Source organism: Oxyura jamaicensis, chromosome 13 (genome assembly GCF_011077185.1).
Source record: "Oxyura jamaicensis isolate SHBP4307 breed ruddy duck chromosome 13, BPBGC_Ojam_1.0, whole genome shotgun sequence".
In the NCBI taxonomy this organism is placed as follows: Eukaryota; Metazoa; Chordata; class Aves; order Anseriformes; family Anatidae; genus Oxyura; species Oxyura jamaicensis.
The window spans coordinates 4,180,168-4,203,083 of record NC_048905.1 but is presented as its reverse complement, the minus strand read 5'-3'; the positions used below and the strand labels follow the sequence as shown (position 1 = coordinate 4,203,083).

The 22,916-nt window shown below is 50.0% G+C and overlaps 2 protein-coding genes across 2 annotated transcripts in view; both read right to left on the bottom strand.

Annotated features, from left to right (window-relative positions):
- Nucleotides 1–1,282: 1,282 nt before the first annotated feature.
- Nucleotides 1,283–16,234, bottom strand: RARS1 (arginyl-tRNA synthetase 1). Its single transcript, XM_035338705.1, has 15 exons — nucleotides 16,157–16,234; nucleotides 12,520–12,654; nucleotides 11,987–12,175; nucleotides 9,328–9,439; nucleotides 8,285–8,385; nucleotides 7,849–7,970; nucleotides 7,401–7,521; nucleotides 6,985–7,114; nucleotides 6,542–6,646; nucleotides 5,421–5,599; nucleotides 4,781–4,890; nucleotides 3,819–3,924; nucleotides 2,550–2,722; nucleotides 1,807–2,054; nucleotides 1,283–1,431 (listed from the first exon to the last, which is right to left on the bottom strand). Exons 1-15 carry the CDS (start codon nucleotides 16,199–16,201, stop codon nucleotides 1,322–1,324), a joined length of 1,986 nt encoding a protein of 661 aa, XP_035194596.1. The 5' UTR covers nucleotides 16,202–16,234; the 3' UTR covers nucleotides 1,283–1,321.
- A 449-nt stretch (nucleotides 16,235–16,683) lies between these two features.
- WWC1 (WW and C2 domain containing 1) overlaps nucleotides 16,684–22,916 on the bottom strand; it is a 70,915-nt gene continuing 64,682 nt past the window's right edge. Inside the window, exons 20-24 of the mRNA XM_035338938.1 lie at nucleotides 21,587–21,751; nucleotides 21,178–21,270; nucleotides 20,096–20,326; nucleotides 17,830–17,951; nucleotides 16,684–17,325 (exon numbers count right to left, since the gene is read on the bottom strand). Coding sequence (XP_035194829.1) covers nucleotides 17,259–17,325; nucleotides 17,830–17,951; nucleotides 20,096–20,326; nucleotides 21,178–21,270; nucleotides 21,587–21,751 — 678 coding nt within the window. The 3' untranslated portion in view covers nucleotides 16,684–17,258. The remainder of the gene's footprint in view (nucleotides 17,326–17,829; nucleotides 17,952–20,095; nucleotides 20,327–21,177; nucleotides 21,271–21,586; nucleotides 21,752–22,916) is intronic.

Below are 22,916 nucleotides of genomic sequence, written 5' to 3'. Positions count from 1 at the left end.
CTGCAGGGACAGACATTTCCCCTGTGCCAGCCTCTTGAGGGAGCGTAGTCATCGGTCTGCTCTTCCCCTGGGTTTCCTGCTCCTCCAGGGAAAGCTGCCACCTGCCTGCCATCCGGCAGCAGTGCTGGCAGCTGCTGGGGCTGGCGGAGCACCGGCTGTCCCAGCTCCTGGCAGCGGTGCCAGGGGTGGCACCAGGGAGCAGACTGGCCGGGGCAACGTGGGGCAGGCCCAGCCACACCGTGCGGAGGGAGGCCAGCTGTGCGGGACAGGGCTTGCTGGCCTTCGGCTGCCTCCTCGCTGGGGCGAGCCACAGCCGGCCATCAACTCCCCGAATGAGCCGCGGGCTGCTCAGGGAGAGGCTGGGCAAGCAGGGGGAAGGGGCAGCTACAAGAGACTGGTGACTGAGAGCGGAAGGAGGAAGCCATTCACTCTTCCCTCCTTCGGAACTTGCTGAGGAACAAGCTGCCAGCGGTGAGGACTGGCTGTGGCGCTGCTCTGCAGGCGTTCTGCAGTGCTGTGTGTAGCTGCATGCTTGCAGCCTAACTGCTGGCCTCTGAGAGGCACTCAGGAAGCCACCCCTTTTGGGGTGCTGGTGCCCCACCTACGCAGTCAGTGATGGGAATGTGGGTTCTCCTGTAGGTGGTACACCCCCCAGCAGGACAACAGAGTACAGGCTGTGTTGTTCACATTCGCCTGGTGTTTTACATTGAAGTTCGGTCCTTGAGTGCAGTGTTTGATCTCTTCTGCAGGTACCTGCTTGCTGCCTCAGCTTACTGACATCCATGAAATGAGCACCACCAGGGCCTTGCTCTGCTGGGCTGGGGTGCAACTGCTTGGCTCCCATGAGAGCTCCATGCTTAGCTGAGGGATGCCAGAGGTAACATCAAAAGCTGGGTGACCTGCTCACACCTGGACTTGGCAAATAAGGTAAAGGTGATGCTGGATATAATAAGGTCAGCTCTGGGATTGTGAGTGACCATATGGTGGTTGGGTGGTTTCCCAGGACACTTGGGTGTTCTCATAGCTCTCAGCTCTCCACCAATCTGTAGGCTACAGCAGAGCAGCCCTGGGGGTGGGCGTGGGTCTGTGGGGTTCAGTTCCTGCACACAGAAATGCTCTGAGCTGTGTCCACAGCCTATCTTGTCTGCCTCTGTATCTGTAGCTTTTGAAGTCATGCTCCTGTGTCCCCTCCCTTTCTTATGTTCCTTCCTCCCTCAGGGTGCTGCTCCCCTAGAGCACCTTCCCATAGCAGAACCCCACCCCAACGGACACAGACACCTCCAGATGTTCAATCCTTTTATTGTCACCCCACAGGGAACAGCTACATCCTCTGCACGGGCTTAATCCCCAGGATGTCAAAGCCCTTGGCCATGATCATGGCAGTGGCCTCGCACAGCAGCAGCCTCCACATGTTCACCTTCACGATCTGGCCTGCAAAAACATCAAGGGAGGAGGTGGAGCAGCTGCTGAGAACCAGCACCGCCCTTCCCCTGGGGACCCATCCACCCACAGTCTGCCCTGCAGCTGGGCACATCGAGCTCCCTCCCCTACTCCCCGAGCCAGGCAGACTGACCAGCCACCAAGCTTCCATCCGCCTGGCTGCTCACAGCTCCTGCTCAACCTTCATGCTCACGGACAGAAGATGGCACAGCTGTGCCAGCTGCCTTCCATCCTCCCACCTGGCAACACTTGTTCTGCAGCAGCTGGTAATGCAACACCAGCCCTCCCGGGACCAGGAAAACCCCGCTCATCACCTCTGCTCTGGTGTGTGCCAAGGCACATGCAGCCCCACAGGCCACCACTCACCACTCTGCCTGTCCTTCTCAACGCAGTAGCAGTTGTCGTAGAACTCAGTGAAGGTGGTGGCCAGCTCATAAAGGTAGTCACAGAGCGTGTGCAGCAACAGATCCTCCAGGATTTTCTGCAGGATCTCGGGGAACCTCAGGATGCACTTGCCCAGCTTCCACTCCTTCTCATGGTCCAGGACGAGCACCTCCTCCCTGGCTGCCTTCCGCAGCATCTCCTCATCAATACTGGCCAGGCGAGCAATAGCCCTGCAATGTTCCAAAAGTTTGCTTGTAAGGGTCCCAACACAAGGCCCAGCCTGCGCCGTCCTCGCAGCGAGCCCACGGGGCACTGCAGGGGAGTAGGCAGGGACATGTGCTGTGTAGGTGTCGGCACGACTGCGCGTGCTGGCAAGCCAAGCAGGCCTCAGGGTGCCAGAAAAGCTCTGTGGGGTATGGCAACGGTGAGCAGCTGCTGGAACACACTCACCCCTCTCTGGCCACCCAAATCCTCAAGCGGAATTACCTAGAACCTCACAGCTCCCTAAAGGCATGCATGGCACACAGCAGGGCCCTGTGTCAGGTAACACAGGACTCAGCCTCCAAAGACAAATAAAAACTTGCCTACAGAGCTCGCTTCTCATACCGACTAACCCTACCAGCACTGACGCAGCCACGTCACTCCTTCCCCCACATCTCCTTTGCATAAAGATTCAGAGAGCATCAGGGGCTAGCTCCGAGTGACTCCCAACATGCTCAACCCACCTGATCCGCGTGAAGGCATACAGCAAATAAGCAGCTGTATTTCCTCGGTCATCCAGCATCTTGTCGAAGGAGAACACGTAGTCATTTAGTCTGTTGTGGGAGAGATCTGCGTATTTAATACATCCAAACGCGACTGACGTCTGGGCAGCTCTCAGCTCATCTGCCGTGAGGACCTGTTAGGATTTCAGAACAGGTAACAGTCAGGAGGAGGAACACCCTGCTGGCATCAGGAGCCACCCCACGCAGCCCTGGGCACTCAGCACGGCTCAGGAGGAGAGTGCAGGCAGCTGAGAGGAGTTCACCCACACGTATGTGGCACAGGCTCACACCCACCCCCAGGGACCAGACCCCATCTCTTCCCCTCGCTTCTCTTGCGTTCAGACAGCGTGGCTGCCCTGCTCAGGCTAAGGCTGACTCCACTCCCCCTGCTCCTGAAGGCCCAAGGACCCATCACGTTCTCTCTACGACACACATTGGGCATTCACCCTGTGCTCTTGCTTCTCACAAACAAACGCCCCTGCAACCCCTGCAGAGCATTTTGGACAGTTCAAACGCTCATAAAACACCTCTGGTACAGCAACACCCTGTCGGCAGGGCAAAGCACTGTGTGTCTGAATCAGATGCGTCCTTGGCAGATCTTTATGGTATTTTTTTTCAGTGCTTCCTGCTATTTCCATTTAAAAGAGGAGCTTTCAGCTTGTACTGCACAGCACCCAGGAGCTCCACTTCCCAATTCCACTGCCTCGCACAGTGCTCGGGCAGCTTGGTCCTTCTGCTCCGTTCTGTGGCCCACGCCGTGCAGCTCTCTCCAGGCCATCAGCACCCACGGCAGAACCTCCACGCAACGGGCTTCCAGCCAACTCAGCCGCAGCGTCCGAGGGAAAGGGTGAAGTCTGACACCAAAGTGCCCTGCACATCCCCAGCAGCCCATCACCAGAGGTCACCACCCAGCAGGCCGAGGCTGCAACTTCACATCCCGCCAGGCCCAGCTCCTCTCCCAGCTCCCCAAAAATCTCTGCAGCACCAGCAGGAGGCCAGCTCGCTGTCTGCAGCTTCCATCTCCTCACAGCTCCGTACCCAGTGATTCTCCTCTCCCCATGACAGCTCCCTCCTGCCCCAGCTGCTCCCAGCTAACACCGCTGATGCCGTACACATCCCACAGCACCTCCCGGGCAGTTTGGCTGCATCCATATTCTCAGCTCACACTCACGATGTGGAAATTGTAAGTTTGTGAACAAATCTGGGAAGTTCTCAGGAAAGATGAGCTACCTTGTCCCGCTCCTTGTCTTTCAGCTTGTCCATGGCTCGTTTCAGCCCTTCTTCCAGCAGATCTATGAGACGCACTGTGTCCCCTGAACGAGTTTTGAACTTCTTCCTGAAAACACACAGCCAAAACGACCACCTGGGTAAGAGGCAAAACACTCCCACCCTCTGCCTAGTGTGTGCCCAGACAGATCCAGGACACGCACCTGAACTTCTTGCAGGAATTTCCACTCCTCAAACCTCTGGCTGATAAAAAAGCACATGCCCACAAATTGCTCTGCACTGAAGGAACTGACACCAAGCAGCTACACCTAGCAGAAAGTGCAGGGACCTGCCAGAACACAGGCGGGGACCCGGGGGGTAGGAAGGCTCCAACACTCAGAGCTGTCCCAGGCGTTAGGAAGGACACAACAACACCAGCACAAGGCTCCAGTCCAGCAAGGCACCTTTACTTTTGTAACAAACCTACAGCAAAACCACTCGCTCTGCAGCGTTATGTGGCTGTAGGAGTGCACTGGTTGTGTCACTTCACAGAGACACACGAACAACTCTGGAGCACAAGGGCCTGCCCTGCAGACCAGACCCCCAGAGGTTCTTTTCCCAACTTTCATTCCATCTGTCCCGGGGCAGGCAGGGAGTAAGGGAAGTACGGCCTTTACCATTGCCACTCCAGTATTCACTCCACCTTCCTCGGCGCTGCCACCAGCTGTTCCCCGTGCCGACTCCCGGTCCTCTCCCCAAACGGCAGGCAGCAGAGGCCAGGCCCCAGAGGGAACCAGACTTCAGCACCCAAACTACGTGCATCAGAGGGCCCTGGCACGCAGTGCAGCAACGCAGTTACAAATAACTGCAGCACGTGATGTGTTTTGCTTGGCATGCCGCATGCGTACTTGTTGACGATGGGCAAGTCACTCACGCATCCCCTCCAGAGCGCGCACACAGAGGAAGAACTACCTCCACAGACTTACTTGTCTTCTCCCAGCACCACTCCGAACGCAGCGTGGGTCACTCTGGTTACTTTGGGATCATACCAGCCGATCATCTGTCCAGCTGCAAACACTGTCTGCAAATGCACCGACTGCAGGGAACAAACACCAACAACCAGGTCTCAGCCCACACTTCCAGGTAGTTTTCTTGCCAGCTTCTTCTCCTTCACAATGCTGCTTTCACAATGAGACCGTCAATGTCTCTAGCTCCACAGAAGAGTTCACCTCAGGAAGTTTAACCTTTCAGAGAGTTTGCTTGGCTTACAGAAGCAGCAACCAGCAAATTCCCATCACTGCTCAGACATGCTGCTGACAACCTTGCATTTCCTCGGGTAAGAAGAGGCCAATGTTTAAGCAGTACAAATCTCATTTCAGACTATTCTATGGAGATTTAAGTTTAACCGACCTCCAGTGGTGACTGGGTATCAATCATTTGGGATCTCCAGGGCTCTCCACGGAGATCACCAGTCACCAAATGAGATCCACCATTACACTAATGAGGACAAAAGGCAATATACCACGCTAAAAACCCTGCAGCATTCTACCTACAATATTGTTCTGTCTGTCATTTAAATACTTTCTGATCTGTACCAGGAGTGACAGAAGAGGCTGACGTACTCACCTGGCCACTGTCAACAACATAAATAAGGATATCAGCCTTCTCTTCACACAGCCTGTGTCTGAGAGCAGCTAAGTCAGATGTGTCATATGTGTAACCTCCATCTGATTTCATGATTGTCAGCGGGACGGGGAAACCTGGGACAAAGACAATCTTCCGCCCATCATCCACCTGGACAAATCCTAGGAAAGCAACGGGACACACTGTGTGTTGTATCACATGGGGAGGTCTGGGGGGCAGGACAGGGACAAACACTTCCCATCCCTGATGCTACCAGAAAGAAAACACCATGCACTCACATTAAAAACTAATGTCTAAAATAAAAATAAAAAGAATTCCCTCACCAGCCGTGTCATAGTTTGTACTGCACTCCTAGAACAAAACACCACGCACAAGAAAGCAGATCTGTCCTGATCTGGCCTTTCCAAAAGGGACCTAGTTGGATTTAAAAACTCACGTTGCTGGCATTCACATCCACCTTTAGAGCCACAAGAACATCACAATGGAGGGCATTAAAGACAATGGAAACTCTACGGAGATGCAATGAGGACTAGCACAATCTATCTAGGAGGTAAGAGTAGTCTGACTAGTCACCACTAGTCACCACTCCAGATGGTGAGTCTCAAGAATTTCTAAATCTAAACAGGACCACATAAAGCCAGAGACTCGTTATGGTCCACTTGGCTTCTTGTGAGTCTCAAAGTCAACATGATGCAAACATGCCCGTCTTCAGAGAGACTTCTCAGATTCAAGTTCTCCTCTACTCCCAACACCAAGACTGAGAAGTCTCTCATACGCTGCTCCTTGACTATCTACTGAAGATGCAGTGAATGCCAGTAGCACCTCACACTATTTCCTACAAACATCACACACAAACTGCTCTTGGTGTCAGCAGGGAAGATTCACACTTTCTGGAATGACACACATAAGAATCAGTTCTGCTAATGCTTCTTTGGGAGGAAATTCCACCAAAGATCCACTCAGGAAACGTTGCTGAGAAAAAGCAAGGGTGTGGAAGACGCAACTTTGCAAAAATCAGTCCTACACCTCATTGGATAGGAGCGAGGTTACCTCGCTCATGCTGACATCTGCAGAATTTCTGATTCCAAGACCAAAAGCCTCACCTTTATCTTCAAATTCTTTCACAATATCTTTCATCATCTCTTGGTAGAATGACTCCCCTCTCTCGATGAGTGTGATGTCCAGGCAGTTGTAGATTTTCTGGAACTCTTGAGGAGGGAAACAGATCAAAATACCTCCATTAAACGTACACAGTGAGAATTCAATGGCATACGTTTACCAATGGGTACAGCAAATCCCTGAATGTTTTCTGTCTCTGGGTCAAGCTATCAGACTAGGACTCAGACTGGACTGAGGAGATAAAAGTTTTAGCTGAAACCCTCCACAGACAGCCCAGTACTTTGGCTCTATCATCCTTTTACTTTAAGCTTCTTATAGCCGGGCGGCAGCGATTTCTTTAAGAAAACTAGAGGATGGACTCAGACATAAAGGTGAGGAAAACCACACTGTTCAACTGCTGAGACATGTTTCTGAACCTGGCAGTCACCTTTCCGCGACACGTCACAGATCAGTTCCCACGCTTTAATGAAGTCTGGGTTTTTGCTCTGCAGCAGCACCACACATTGGTAGGCTCGTTTCTTAAACTCCTCCTCTGTGTCAAATCTCCTCTTGGATTCCTATGGTAAAACACACTACATGAACGAAGCACCTGTTTTCCCCCAAAACAATGGGGGGGACTTTCATAACAGGCTCTCAAAGCACACTTGTCTCAAAAGACAAGTCCTTTAATCACGCCCCGTATAGACAACTCGAGACCAGATTCATTATCTATTGGCAGATAATTGCAGTAATCTATTAACATGATTCCCTTTGTTTCTCTAAAACTGTGCTGTGAGTTTGTAAACCTCCTAAACCTGCTTTTTAGGTGTTGACATAAATATCATGTTTATTTGCTACAAATACCTTGTAAAAAGCTTGGAGATCCCCAATGGGAGGAGAAACAGTTAAGTAATCTGGAAATTTGTCTTGGAGGTGAGCAATGAGCATTCCGAACTGGGTGCCCCAATCTCCTAAATGGTTTAACCTTGAAGCAATTAAAGAGCACAATAAAAATGATTTCTCAAACGCATATTTTTAAATTGCACATTTTAAATACGTATATTCAAAACAACAAACATACATAGCATGAGAAACCAAAAATAGGCAAGCTGTCCCCTCCCCAGTTTCAACGCAACGAAGCTGTTGCCCATCTGGGTTCCTAACCCTGCTACACTTGCTCAGTTGAGTAGCTTACTGCAGAGAGGATTATTTATGAAGTGCTTATAAAAAAGACCAATACCGACCGAAGCATACAGAGGTACGGCAGACATTCAGCCGAAGCAGCCCAGCCCATCCCCACATCAGCTCTCACCTCAGAACATCGTAACCTGCGAACTCGAACAGGCGGCACATGCTTTCTCCAATGATGGTGGATCGCAGGTGACCAACATGCATCTCCTTGGCAATATTGGGGGAAGAGAAATCCACCACCACCTTAGACACAGTACAAAAGAAATAAATGAATAAAGGCAACAGCCATCACCATATCCCATGTGTTTCACAGGGGGTTGCTGGGAGCCCTGGGACACCCCTGTCCCTCATCCCCCAGCACCCCAGCGACCACAGCTGGTACACGTGGGCCAGCTGATGGCCCCCAGGCCCCAAGTTACAAAAACGCCACCCTGACAACCAGCTGACATGGCCATCTACTCAACAGATCTCTCTGGAGGGGGATTTCGAAGCTGCCTGCAGTCCAGCACACACTTCAGCTGCATGGGTGCAAGATGCCCATCTCCTCACTGCCATACCTTTTTCCTTTTGCCAACAGCCGGTGGTTGAACTCCGTTCATCAATAAACTGCTCAGATGCTTCGACACAAAATCCTTTCTCAAGTGGACATTGATAAAACCTTTGGAGGAGAAAACCAGCGATGAGTGTTGGGACTGCTGAAGTGCCTTAAGGCACTTTTTTGATTTCTGTTTCCTCGTATCAAGGACAAGAGCATATGAAGTTAGCTTGACTAAACAAAGGTTTTTCAGCAACAGGACAACAAAGCTGTCACTAGAAGACAATTTCTGCTCCCACATTAAAAGAGCCTTCCATTTGTGTTTCACACAACCGCAGGAGTCAGATTCCACAAGCAAGACCACTGACAACTCCCTTTTTGCACACTGTCACTCAGAGCTGAATCTGTAAAACCATTCTTTATGAGAAAGTAAATAATCTTGTCAGGGTTTGCAGAATACAAAGCCAAATTCTGCTTTCTAGCCTTCTTTTACTTCTCCTTCTAAGAGCTAATGAATGAACTGCGCAAGCACCCCGAAGGCCTGGGCCATGTGATCCTTGCCTTTACACCGCAGCCCTAAGGAACAGGAGCCCTCGTATTTCTGCCTGGGTCACAGGGACAGATGCAGCAGTACCAACCTCGGTGCTACTCCAGCCTCAGTGCTGAGAGGGCAAGGCCTCCTCACCACCCAACCAACAGCAAGCGCTCCCGGTCTCAGCTGAGAAGGGCATACCTATTTCTCCAGTGATTTTGTATGACTGTGACCCCACACCCGTCAGTAATGTTCAGAAGTGCATGGCTGATCCCTTAAGGATCAGCAGAAAAATTTCTAAATAAAGGGCTGAGGACAGCACCAGCCAATTTAAAACAGGGGCAGGTTGCTGCTGCTGCACACGACTGGGGGCTACGGAGCTCACCCCGACAGAAGCAGCTCGTTCATCCCGTAATACCAGCTTTAAATAACAGAACAGTTGAACTCAGCTCAGCTTCTCTGATCCCCATCCTGTATAAAATTGCCCTAAGAGCTTTAAAACATACAAGGGGTAGAACATGAAAGTACCGTACCAGGCCCAGCAATTTCAACCTTCTCAATGCATTCGTTCGCAGGAATATTTTTTGTTATTTTCTCAGCAATTTCTCTCGGACTAACCTTCTGTTCCTTGGTTTTGAGCAGGATCTGAAATGCAACAAGAAGATCCAGTAAAATTCAATCCTCCAAAACATCCCACAAATGAAACAGAAAGCACAGACACTACTGTGCATACCTGCCGTACTGCTGATTGTTACAGCATCCTTGCAAAATGGTAAAGGCTTGGAAAGGGCAAGAAAAGAAACCTTCTGTAGGGGTCAACTTCAATGCTACCCAAACTACAGGAAAACAAAACAAAACAAAACAAAACAAACATGCCAAACCAGATAATAAGCATGTTGTACCAGCTTATTGGCATGTCCTCTGAATCATTCCAGGAACAGTCCCTGCACTCCTGTTACTCTAAGGAGCAAGCAGAGCTCCTGGCTCAAGCCCCAGGCATTAATATGCTAACAAGCTCCCAGAACACAACACACATTTGTGCGGGCTGTTTCCACACCAGCGCGCTGAAGGGAGAGGTGGCTGCCTGGCACGTAGCGGTGCTGCCCAGTCAGGAGGCGTACTGCTCCTCTCAGGGGACACCCTGCGGGAGCAGGACTCTGCTGGGAGACATGCACCACGTCCCCAAAACTTCGGCTAATGGGCCTAACCTGCTGCTCTCAGAGAAAGGACTGCTGCATCCCCTGCCCCTGCTGTGCTGCTGATGTTGAGACGTGTGAGCGTCCCCAGGCCGAGGCCCTGAATAGCCTCTGTGCCTCTCCGAGGAACAAACTCCACAGCCAAGCCCAGCACGAGGAGCCTCTACCCCTCGGCACTGCTGACAACTTGAAGCCGTGGCTTGACGAGGACTGTTCGGACACGGAGTTATGTGAACAATGCTGACACTGAGGAGCCAGGACTGCTCAAGAATCCTAACAGACTTAATTGGGGTAAAGCAACGGTCAGGAAAATGGCAAAGCCCTGAAAGCGTGTGGCAGCGCAGTCACCCAGCGCGCTCCTCTGGCCGGAGCCCAGCCACAGCATGCAAACAGTGCTAACAAGACCGAGGAAGACGACTTGTATCTGGGCAGGCTGCTTCCGCCTTGGCACTTCAGGCCACGAGCCTGCTGGCTGGCACGTATCAGTGCTGCCCGCGAGCTCAACTCACTGGGGCAGAACAACAGACGTGGCCACCGCAGGTGACAACCTGGGCCAGCAGAATTGCACCGGTGTCAGGGCAAGTTCAAGGTCAAAATTAGTCTAACATTAAAAAGGTGAATTAGTAACAGAACACTTAGAAATAAAAGTTGCTTCTGTTGTGAAGGTACGCTGTAAAATAAAAGATCTGTAACTACACAGAGTCTGTCTATTCACTCAAAGGCATCAGTGCGCTGGAAGCAGGGACACCTAACACCTCAGGCAGAACGCAGCACCTTTCCCTTACCTCCTGCTTGTACTCCATCACAGTCCCATCCCACGGAGCAACGCCTGAGATGTCTCCTATTCTGTCTGGGCTCTCTTTGGCCAAGTACCTCCTACAAAGCAGCAATGCCTTTATTTCTGAGGTTGATACTTGCCAGGATTAAAAAACCACATTCCTTTCTTTGCACACACATCAGAAGTGTTCTGCAAAGCAGAGCTGTTGTTACAGCTGCCTGAAAACCTCCAAGACCAGGAGATCATAACAAAACAAACACCCTTCCTGAACTTCGATCGCTCAACAGAAAATACAGATGCCCACTAACCACAGATGCCCACACAGCAGCCCCTTGGTAAATGGTTGGGTAACAGCAGCCAGAGAGGAACACGAGCATCGAGTGGGCACAAACTGTCTAGGAGTCACAAAATTGAAAATACCTAAAGGAAGACAACACCAATCAAACTGAGCTCTAACCAGGCAATTAGCAACACTTTTGAACCAAAGGAGCTGGCTAGAAAGGCAGTATAAAGCAGGGTACCTGAGCGGCAGCCAACACCTGGCCTGTTGCTGCAGGAAGGTGGCTGGCACACACCATGGCCTCTGCGCGGATCGGACCCGTCGCCCGGTCCACCATCGGGCGCTGTGTGCAGCAGACCTGTCCCCCTGGGGGCATGGGGGACTGCCAGGGCCCTTCTCAGCAGCACCCGTGCCAGGGGGTGGCAGGGAGCTGCAGCACTGTGCCCCACTGCCCGAAACCTGCTGGCCTCGGGCGAGCGCATGTGTGCAGGTACCCGTGCACACGGGGGGCACTCTGACTTCTCAGCGCTTCCTTCAGAGATGGGTAGGTCTTTATCAGCATTCTGTAACTGGCCATTTATTGTTTCCCTGCTATTAGTCCAAAACACATAGCTCATTAATTGGTAATTAATTATGTCCTAAGTAAATGAATACAATGACGTAAATCCCCCAGACTGGGCCATTTTTCCGTGGCACACACGTGTAGCTCAGACACTCTCCTGCCTCATAAGTCACCTACACAGAGATTGAAAGACCTGCCCTGCGGAGGCCAACGCCTCCTAAAATACCATTACATATTCAGTGAATTCCCAGCACAGAGGCCTGCAACGACCCTAAAGCAGTCCCAATATTGCAGCTCTCAAGGTGCTGTCTACCACTTCGCTTCCAGCAGGCAACATTCCCACTTTGCTCCCCTCTGGAAGGTCTTTCAGATTTACCTGTGTTATGCCCATGGCGCTGTTGCACTGATAATCCCCAAATTTGGGCTGCTGGCTTGGGGTCACCACTAGTGGAGGGTTTTCTAAATCTGGGTACGCAGCCTGGATAGCAGCTCCAAAGATCTCCTGAAGACAGCTGTTGATGTTAATCATGCTTTTCGCTGTTTTACTTCTTTCCTCTTGAAGGCTCTGAGAAAGCAAAACACAACAGGCGTGCGAGGAGCGGTTACATCCTGCTCTGCTTCTCACTCCTCTGTCAGTAATCCTGGCAGAGATCTCAGCTGGGCTGCCTGTTACACCGCCACGCAGCACAGAGCAGCGTGGGCTTATTAACCCACGGCCATTTTTCCTAAAGCAGCGTTTTGTTTTAAGAACCAAGAAACATTTCAAGTGCCATCAACACTTAAGACACGAGAATGCAGAGAGAGCATGCTGTCACACCTTGCTTGCTGTAACAAACGGACACAAATTATTTACCTTGTCCTTACGACAACAAAAGCAGGTAGCACAGCACGAATTCCTCATTCCCTTACCTTTCGAAGGAAATTTAACCGGTATTTAAGTTTTGCGTTTTCGTCTCGCAACCCTTCCAAACTCGGGGAGATTCCCAAGCATCCAAAATTCTTCAGGCGCTCGATTTCTGCAGTTAGCAACTTAATCTCGTTTTCCTGAAAAGCAAATTAAATGGACACACTGTGATTCCTGGAGAAGAGGAACAGAAGAGGAGGAGCGGCAGGATCTTGATACGCTTCTAGTTGTGTCTCGTAAAGGTAACAACAACAACGTGTAAGTAGAGTAATTCCGAACAATCCTTGTTTAAGGATGGTTTCTATCTGTGTCAAAAACATGGATTCTGACACATTCTTAAAAATGGTCAGTGCGGTAATAATCTTACTCATCTCAAGACAGAAGCACAAGAAAGACAGCAGGTCAGGCTAATGAAATTTAGGCTCAAAAAAAAGGCATTTTCTCCAGCTTTTTTATCTAAAAAAGATGCCAAAGTTTTGATTCCAAACTCCCTGCAGCCTCCCTCAAGCTTCAGCCAGTTCCTCTCTCTCTAGCTAGGCCACGTTTGATCCTTCATAGGGTGAAACCACAGCCGCTCACTCAACCCCAGCAAGCTCCAACGCCGACGTGACGGAGCTGCCCAGAAGTCGGCGTGCTGCCGCACAGGAGAGCATGAGGCCGTGTCGGAGGCACGTGCTCCCACCTGAGGACTCAATTCTTCCTTACCTTGGAGTTAAGGTGTTTAGGAGAAAACGGGAATTTCATTTTTATTCTCCAAATAAACCAACTTCAGCTTTCAGCTGTCTTGCAGGTGTGTGCTCTCCCCCTCTCTAGGTGAAGCTGGGAGCGGCGGCACAGCGGAGCTGTGGGTGCTGACCCAGAGCCTCCCCTCACCCACGGGCACTTTTCTAACCAGGGAGAAGCTGCTGCGAGGAGCAGGAACTCTCCTCACTCAGCCCCCCAGGGAAGCCAGGGATCTGAAACTTTGTCTCTGAAATCCACCTCTTTTCCTCCCCTGGCCCATCAGCCCCAAACCTGGTCCACAAACACGCCGGGAGGCTGTAGGAACCGTCCCAACAGCGCTCATGTCCCTGAAGCGCTCGGCAGGGGTTCTCACAGCAGGAAGCAGCACTGGCTAGCATCAGAGGCAAGTAGGCCACCAAAACCTTATCAGAAGGGCTTGCTTACTTGCAATAACCAGAATATTTAAATAAGGAAAAAACTGGGGTCATCAAATCCCCTGGCCCAGTGTTACCACCGAACAGCAGCTCCCACAGGGGCCAGCAGAACTGGCTGCAGATGCTCAAAATTCCTGAGCTGGGCCAAAACCATCTTAAGACTGCCCTATTTACGGAGCAAGCTGAAAATCAGTACTTTTGAGGTCATTCTTCATTCGCACTTGGGCTTCAACATTTCCAGTGCACTTCTTTTATAGCCTCAAGGTCTCCGCTACAGGAGAACAGGATGCTTCCTGCAGGTTCAAGCATGAAGAAACAGGACTTTGGAATTAAAAAACTTGATCAAAACCTCTGTTTTGGCACTTACCAAACCCAAATCATCCAAAAGCAATGCTATATCTTAAAAATAACGCACTTCAAATACCCCATTTGAGCTGTTCCTTTTGCAGCTTATTCCTTTTCTTTTTAAAACAAAGGCAGACACCCCCCGCATCCCTCAGTCAGACTGCTTTGCTCTCACATACACACACCTACCTTCCCCCCTGACAGAAAATGCTTTTCTTATTTTATACTTCTCTTAGTGGCCTGACCTGGTGGCATCTGATAGAACTCACAGATCTGTTTAAATTTTTTTTCAGACAACTTCAAATTTAAAATAGTGGAAGAGGGATTTCATTGCATTAATGAACAGTTGGTTCACTGTAAATTTAAGTAAGCACCATTGCAACAAACTGACTTAAGGCAATATCGGAGCAGCAACACAAATAATTGAAGTTTAAACTCACCTAATTCCCCCTCTGTTGGAAAAAAAAGCAAACAATTGATGTCCTTTAGAAAAGCACAAACGTTCTGTCCTACTCTTCATATCACACCACCCGTAAGCTCTGTGTCCACGCAGGATTACCTGCTGTCTAGCAAAGCCACCAGCTGCAGGACAGGTTAGCGAGTCAGACCCTTGGGAGAGCTCTGCACTGATGACAAATATTGTACAGATCCAGAAAGTTTGTTTGTTTTCTGCTTTTGAAATAAATGGACATCCCTACACATCCCAGCCCAGGAGCAGCTCTCACGTACTCTTCCTGCATTAAAAAATACCCCCCAGGCTACAGCCACTGAGATCTTTCAGCACCCCTGGCAAGCCTTTCAGAACAGAAACGCATTTCTGATTGTCCTCCACAACCAAAATTGCTTCCAGTCACCCAGGTTAAGGCTTGCAGGAGGTGAAATGACCAATACCTTACTGGAGCTTTCTTCCGCATGGTCACGCTACAAGAGAGGATGAGAAGAGGTTTATCCATGTGCGTGGCCTGAACCCCACACTCGAGGGTTCTCAGGAATTGCCAACCCCTGGGGCTGACATCTGGCCTGAACAGCTTCTCTCACACCAATAAAAGCTGACAACAAGTACCCCAAATGGCTGGAAGTGGCCAAGAGCGAAAAAAATCCTTAAAACAGCACCAAAAACCAGGCTCTCACCTACTTCTTTACCATGACTGCACAGAAGCAGCAAGTCCACAGCCCAGACACCTGCAGACACGAGGTGTTCAGGACGCCACCATTGTGGGCTTGACCAAGCCCAGGGTGTCAGCCCACACTGCTGCGTTTCCCCATCGGGTTTTGTGCTTCTTTCCTGGAAGTTTCAGCACCACTCTTTACTTTCAGCAGGGATTACACCGAGTTCCAACAGGGCTGGGGTGGGTACGGCAGCCTGCTCGCACCTGGCAGGCCGGGAGCCCTGGTGCAGCGCCCAGCGGGAGGGAGCAGCGCTCCCCTGCCCCGCGCCTGGGCTCTCCGGGAGAAAGGTGTGCGGGCACTCACACGTTATAAACGCCCCTTGTCACAGGAACCTGCAATAAACATGCTTCTCTAGCAGATCACCCGTGAATGCTGGGAATTCTTCAAGCGGTATCAATTCTGTCATCTTTCTGAAAAAGAAGTTACTGTGCTAAGCTGCAGGCACCCCTCGTACTCCTGCCGGTACCGCCCAAGCGGGGGCAGGCGGTGCCTCTACACCTTCACCCCGCAGACCTTGTACCCGAGAACTGGAAGGAAGGAGCTGCTGCCCGGCACACGGGACTTCACCCCCGACACGAGTCCTCCCGCCCAGCTCCTCAGCAACGGGCCAGACCCGGGGGCGCCTCACGGGAGGCCGCGGGGATGACGGGGGCCACGCTGAGCCCTCGAGGGCTCCCCGGTCAGCCCGGTGCTAGGAACCCGCCCTGTCTGCGAGCACAATACACCGACGGCTTCCCGGTACCGAACGCCCGTCGGGATGTAAGGCAGGCCCCGCCGAACTCGCAGGGATCTCGCCCAAACCCGCCTGGCAGGGAGCCCCGCTCCATCACACCACAAAGCGGCCGGGGAGGGCAGATGGGCTCGGGGCGCCTCCCTCCCTCCCTCCATCCCTCCCCCCGCTCCTCCCCGGGGGTTTCTCCCTCGGCCGCTCGCAGCCCCCCGGGCCCTGCCCGCCTCCCCCTGCCCGCACCTGCCGCGCCAGCCGTGCCGCCGCCTGCGCCACGCGCGGCTCCATCCCGGGCTGCGGAACGGGAAGGGGAAGGGAGGGGACGGCGCGGCAAGGGGAGGCCGGGCCCGGCCGCAGCGCCCCCTGGTGCGCCGGAGGCCCCGCTGAGGGCTGGGGGCGATCGCAGGATCCCAGAGCCGTCAGGGTCGGGAAAGCCCCCCCGGGATCGAAACCGGGATGGAAAAGCGCTCCAGGACCACCTGGTCCAACCACCCCCCTACCACCAGGGTGACCCCCTGAGCCGTGTCCCTAAGCACCACGTCCAACCTCTCCTTGAACACTCCCAGGACGGCGCCAGCACCTCCCTGGGCAACGCGCCCCAACGCCTGACCGCTCTTTGTGAGCGGAAATGTCTCTTCATTTCCAACCTGAACCTCCCCTGGCACAACTTGAGGCCATGCCCCCTAGGATGTCACGGCCAGGGGGGTGAGGTGACCGAGGCTTGGCTCTGTGGGTGACGCACGGCATAGCAAAGCACGAGGAGGCCAGGAGGCTGGTGGTGCAGGAAGGCTGCTTTATTGGGAAAGGCAGGCAGCAAGGCTGCGGCCCTCCACCCGCGGCAGGGGATCAACAGGCACCCCCCGCATCCCAAGGGCAAGCCAGGAGCCCCAGGGACCCCCCCACACACAACACAGCTCACGGGGCCTCTGTCACATGCCCCAGGGGGCCTCGGTCACAGCACCGTGGGGAGGCCCTGCCAGGCGGCAGAAGGCAGGAGTGAGGTTGCTCCAAGTCAGTTTATTGCAGTCAAGCCTCAAACAGGCGGAGCTGTACAAAAAGTCTAAAGAGGGTTATTGAAGAATAACAGCACCTGATGCTGGATTTGTTCTTATTTAAAATTCTATTTCCCAAAAATACATTCCTAAATATACAAACTATACAATCTTGTCACTTTAATGCTGGTTTTTGTGATGATGCAACTCAACCTAGAAGTCTTTAAAACATCCACATACTGACGAAAGCTCTAATGTACAAATGCCTCGGTGCCTTCATAATACCACATAAATAACTTCAAAAACCAAACTGCATTTGTAGAACTGTCCAGAAAGCAAATACTTTATGGTGATCACACATCGTCCGCTGAGAGCGTTGGAATGTTGATCCTCGGCCGTGTGAAAAACGCCATTTTCTCTCTAGAAAGAGATGATCAGGTGTTAGTGCGAGCAATGTCTATCATCTACATGAGAATTTATCCCACCAGCTGTCACCACGAAGAACAGCAGCACACCCTCGCACAAGCTACACCTTTTATTTACATGGCATACATGAGGTACTGGTACAGTTAAGCTCACGACACTGACCTTATCAAAAGAGCCATTTCAGAAAGGCTCATTTTTTAGCATTATGAACATGTTACTTACAGAAGCAAAGGGCTGCTTCTGCATTTAAGCAGAGGATTTGCACAATTGGTGCCAGGTGAGGAATGAGTTGGAGTAGTTCTGGTTGCCTTGTGATTGCTTGCAGTGCTGCAGCTAATTTCTGACTCTCAGATCTTAGACTTTGATATGAAAATACAGAAATTTGTTGAAGCAGAACAGTTAACTACTACAAAGATGAACTTTCAGTAGTACCTTAGGACTCCACAAAAAGTCAAGGTAGTCAAATTTTCCTCCCCTTTATTATTGATATGTTAATACCTGAATGACTGTACTTCCAAAGGCTCCTTCCGACTCTGCCCTCGTAGCCTGTGAACATCCTTGGCAGCAGCTCTCATCATTTTATCGGCTTTGAGCTCACACTTGTGTTCTGTTTTTTCCACCTCAAAAATAATAGAAAAAAAAATCTGTTTTTGCTTCCAGGAGCAATCACTTTATCCAAACAAATCTCTACATACAGCAGCATTTTAGTTACAGACCGGCAGTGTTTGGAAACTGCTAACTCCAGAATCAGAAACCACAGAAGCTGAAAACTGAAAGTTTGTCAGCTAACCACTGTAATCAAGAGAGCTTTTTGTAAGGTCTTCTTCCAGCCCTTTGGTATGAATCATGGCTGATGGCTGTGTTCTTTGTATCATCTTTATTTTTAAGCCAGTTGATCAGCTCATTGAAGAACACAGAATCATAGAACGGTTTGAGTTGGAAGGGATGTTAAAGATGATCTAGTTCCAACCTGGGACACCTCGCATCACACCAGGTTGCCCAAAGCCACGTCCAGCCTGGCTTTGAGCACTGCCAGGGATGGGGCTCCCACAGCTTCTTTGGGCCAAGGCCTCACCACTATCTGAGTGAACAATTTCTTCCTTAGATCTACTTTTTTTTTTTTTCTCCATCAACCACCACCCCAAGTCCTTCTCCTCAGGGCTGCTCTCAACCCAGTCTTGTCCTAGCCTGTGTCTGTGCTTGGGATTGCCCCAGCCCAGCTGCAGGACCTTGCCCTTGGCCTTGCTGAACCCCGAGAGGTTCGCACAGCCCCACCTCTCAGGCCTGCCCAGGCCCCTCTGGATGCCATCCCTTCCCTCCTGCATGCTGACCGCACTGCACAGCTCGGTGTCATTGGCAAACGTGCTGAGGGTGCGTTCGATCCCAATGTGTGTCACCGACAGAGATGTTAAATAGTGCTGGTCCCAATACTAACCCCTGGGGAACACCACTTGTCACTGATCTCCACCTGTACACTGAGCTGCAGCTCCCTGCAGCTCCCCGAGTGTAAGCATTCAGCATTTTGGTTGTCAGTCCATCCATCAAATCCATGTCTCACCAGTTTAGAGACAAGATTATCAGAGAGGACAGTGTCAAATGCTTTGCACAAGTCTGATGATGTCAGTTGCTCTATCCACCACTGCTAGAACCTCATCATAGAAGGCCACAAGATTTGTCAGGCACGATCCACCCCTAATGAGGCCATGTTGCCTGTCACCAATCACCTCCTTATTTTCCATGTGCCTTAGCACAGTTTCCAGGAGGATCTGCTCCATGATCTTGCCAGGCACAGAGGTGAGACTGACTGTCCTGCAGTTCCCCAGGTCTTCCTTTTTTCCCTTTTTAAATGCGGGGGTTATGTTTCCCCTCTTCATGTTAGTGAGAGCCTCACTGGACTGCCATGAACTCTCAAATATGATGGATTGTGGTCAGTTCATCCACCAGTGCCCTCAGAACCCATGGATTCATCTCATCAGGTCCCATGGACTCGCACACGTTTACATTCCTTACCTGGTCCTCTCCTACAGTGGGCGGTTGATCATTCTCCCAGTCCCTGCTTTGGCTCTCTGGGGCTTGGGCTATGTGGCTAGACATTGTGATCCATTTTCAAGCTCTACCCTGACAGGTATCTTGTACCAACTCACTCCTACACCTTTGTTACACCTTTGTGCCATCAGAATTTAAAAGTTTCTGCCTGATGACAGCAGAGGTGCCCCTGAGGTGTTCCACACCACACCTGCTATGGACTGGGAGGCTGAACTTCACAAAACTGATGCCATTTGTGACTTCCCATACTTGTGCTACGGCAGAAAACTGCTGTGCATGGGATCAGGACTACAGGAAGAGGCAACAAACTCCAGCACGTTCAGGGAAGATCAGACATCTGCAATTACACCAGGTACACTAACTAGAAAGGTTCCTATTCAAAAAAAAAAAAAAAAGGATCATCCATGCACAAGTTTTATTGAGCCATTATTTCATTATTTCTCTTAAGAGAAAGACTTAAATGCCATCTTCCTAACCTTTGTATCTGTGGGAAGGTGTGCTATTTGTGGACTGCAGAGTCCGCGCCTGTCTGAGAACAGCAAGACACTCAAGGACTCAACTTCCATCATCAGTAGCTTGCTTGATGTAGCCATAAGTGGAAGACAAGTGACTGTAGTGCTAAGGTTTCATTTCCAGACCATATTAAGTCTTGTTTCTCAAATCACATTGCTCAAATGTTAAATAAAATCCAAAGGCTGGTATTATTGGTATTACTTACTCGTTTTTCCACCAGCCTCAGCAGCAGTCGAAATCTCTCATCGTCCTTCACCCACTGCGGTAACTCTTTCTCACCCTGACTTTGAGCTTGTTCTAACTGTTCCTTGAGTTCTCTCAGCACAGAGATCTCCTGAACTAAGCGATCGTGCCAGGTTTTTGAAGCTTGCAGGTCCAGCTCCAGATCTAGTGAAGTGCGGATTAGACGCTCTGTACCAAAGGACTTGACTGAAGGCTGAAAAAGAAAAGGGTTTATGGACACAAGGGTGAGAACTGCCCAGAGCACTCCCCTCATCAAAGGCCTAGTACTTCATGTGACCCATTCTTCCAACACTTCTGAGTGCAAAGCATCTCCATCCTGTTTTTCTATCTCAGGACAGAAAGTACAAACTCAAGCAAGTTTTACAAATGGGCCTTTTGATTCTTTTGTTTCCACTAAGTTTCTTCCTTGACAGCTTCTCCAAATAAAAGAGGTCTTGCTTACACACTTTGCTTGTTTCCTAGTGTTTCATCTTCAGAATAATTAACAATGCAACACCAAAAACTTTATTTTTTTTGCCAACATACATCCTGTTGTCTTCTGTCAGTTTCAAACACAAGCATTCTGAAGAAAACCATCTCCTTAGGAAGGCAGACAGATCTCAGCACCAGTATCCCAGGGGAATTTCACTGATTATCATCACAACAGGCACAGGGGTTCACTGTGTGCCACCGAGTGATTAGCACAAGGTCACCTGAACATCTGAAGAAGCATTCTCCTCACCCTCTTCCCCAATTCTTCAGTGTAAGCACTGAAGACTCTCACAGCAATAGATATGGAAACATTTATGCTACTCCTTACTCTGATATGCTGGAAGATACCAGGAACCATCTTCCTGAAGTGATTTTTCTGAGTGAGCTCTAACTTAAATATTCTTGTCATATTCTGATGTATCAAGGAAAAGTAGCCTTAATAGCCCACACAGAAATGATTGTGAACAAAAGCACTTGGCAACTGATTTACATTTGCAAATCCTTCCTTTAAAACAGTTTTCATTTTTTTATGAATGTCTGTGCTAGACAAAAAACAAGCAGTGATGTTTTTACCCGTTTCACTCTGACACTGCGCCGCTCCATGGCATTTCGAACGAAGGGGGGCTTTTTGGATAGCGTCGAACTGTCGCTATCACTGCGATTCAGCTGAAAATGGAAGCAAACACCAAATATTCCGTGAAACATACAAGAAGTGCATGCTTAGGTACACAACCCTGTGATCTTGCTACTAATATAAGTATGAACAGTGATGTAAGCAGAACTACTAAGCTTTGTGAAAGACTGCAGCCGACACTTCCCAAGAAGCCAGTCGCACTGCCAGAGAAGGGAAAAACTTCTGAAGTCAAATAGGAAGAAAGCAGTCTGAATTTTTCACTGTGACCTGACACTGAGTGAATACTGATACCACTCTTTCATTAATGAAGGACAGTACTTATTAACCCAAGATTACATTTTTCCTTACCCGACACACGTACTGACTTTGTGGTCCTGGTGAAAAAGTTTTGGAGCGGATGATAGTGCTGCCTCTGACAAACTGAGCTTGGGGTGGATTTGCTGCTCTTTTGTCTTTTGGACGAACCACAGTAGAAGACTGTGCAAGGCTGTCTGTGTTTGTCTCTTTATCCACCTGAAAGACAGACACTGCAGAGTAAACGCCAGCTCGATGTTGCAACAATGACACACATCCAGGGCTGCCTGGCAGCCACCCGTGACACATCTCCGCTTTCAGTTCCAGAGGCTTTGCATTCAAAACGAGATACTCTTTAGCCCTCTTTATTCAGGGTGTCCTGACACTTGACTCTGAACTCAGGAGCTGCTACGTTAACTGTACTGCTCCCTAAAGGCTCCATGTCCATTGATTGCTGTGCAATGACTGAATCCAGTGCGTGCTGCCTGTTGATCCAGTACATCAGTGCGACCTGCAATCTCACACGCAGAGACAGAGGTAGGATTTTAAAGACCCTTCCCTTACTTGTGCATCTACAGCAGAGATGCAAATCGCCATATGCACATGCACAGAGAGCACATCAATTATGTTTGTCAGAATACAACTACATTCAGAATTATGCAAGGTAAAAGCCACAGTCACAATTTCCATGAGTAACAAAAGGAGGCATGAAACGATGCTATATTAGCCATGGCGAAAAAAAATGGTCATGTAGAGTTACTTAAAAAGATTTCAGGTAGGCAAACATTTAAAAATCAATTATGAGCTTTCAAATTACTGCTGTAGCCCTGCTTAGCTCAAGAGCAACCTAGTCTAAGCAAAAACAACTTCTCCCTTTGAACTAAAACCTTAAAACAAGAGCTCCCTTAGCAGGAGATGAACTAAAAGGAGAAAATAAAAGGAGAAAAACGTCGACATCAGACAACAGGAAATATTTTAATGAAAACAAAAATGAGTTTTTCTGACTGTCTGAAAAATCAGAAAATATTTTTAGGAGGAGGAAAAAAAGCACAGCCAACAAAATAGACAAAGCCTGATGTACAGCATCACAGGACTAGACAATATTGGTTCAGCACAACAAAGGACTTGGGGGTGGCATTGCGCTTTCCCCTTCAAAGAAGTGTCTGGTGCAAAGGCATGAACCAGTTATGCTAGCAATGCCTTGTGGTTGCATAAGCAAATCAGGTCAGTGCCCAGAGAAATATGAGAGCAATTATTTTCTTATACCAATCCGTAAGAGCTTTTGGCAAGAGAAAGTCTGCACCATCAAGCTGGAGTCCCATGAACTCATACCTGCGAAGACAGAGTCAGTTTTCCAATATGCTTTGAGATTTGGCCATGAACA

Bases quoted from the DNA above. Each gene is read 5' to 3' on its own strand.
- RARS1 (XM_035338705.1), bottom strand. From the start codon at position 16,201: ATGGAGCCGCGCGTGGCGCAGGCGGCGGCACGGCTGGCGCGGCAG. The intron at 7,115-7,400 runs GTATTTGTAGCA...GTTTTACCATAG, and splicing joins ATCTCCAAGCTTTTTACAAG to GAATCCAAGAGGAGATTTGA. The intron at 5,600-6,541 runs GTGAGGCTTTTG...TTGCTTTCCTAG, and splicing joins GAAAGAATTTGAAGATAAAG to GATTTGTCCAGGTGGATGAT.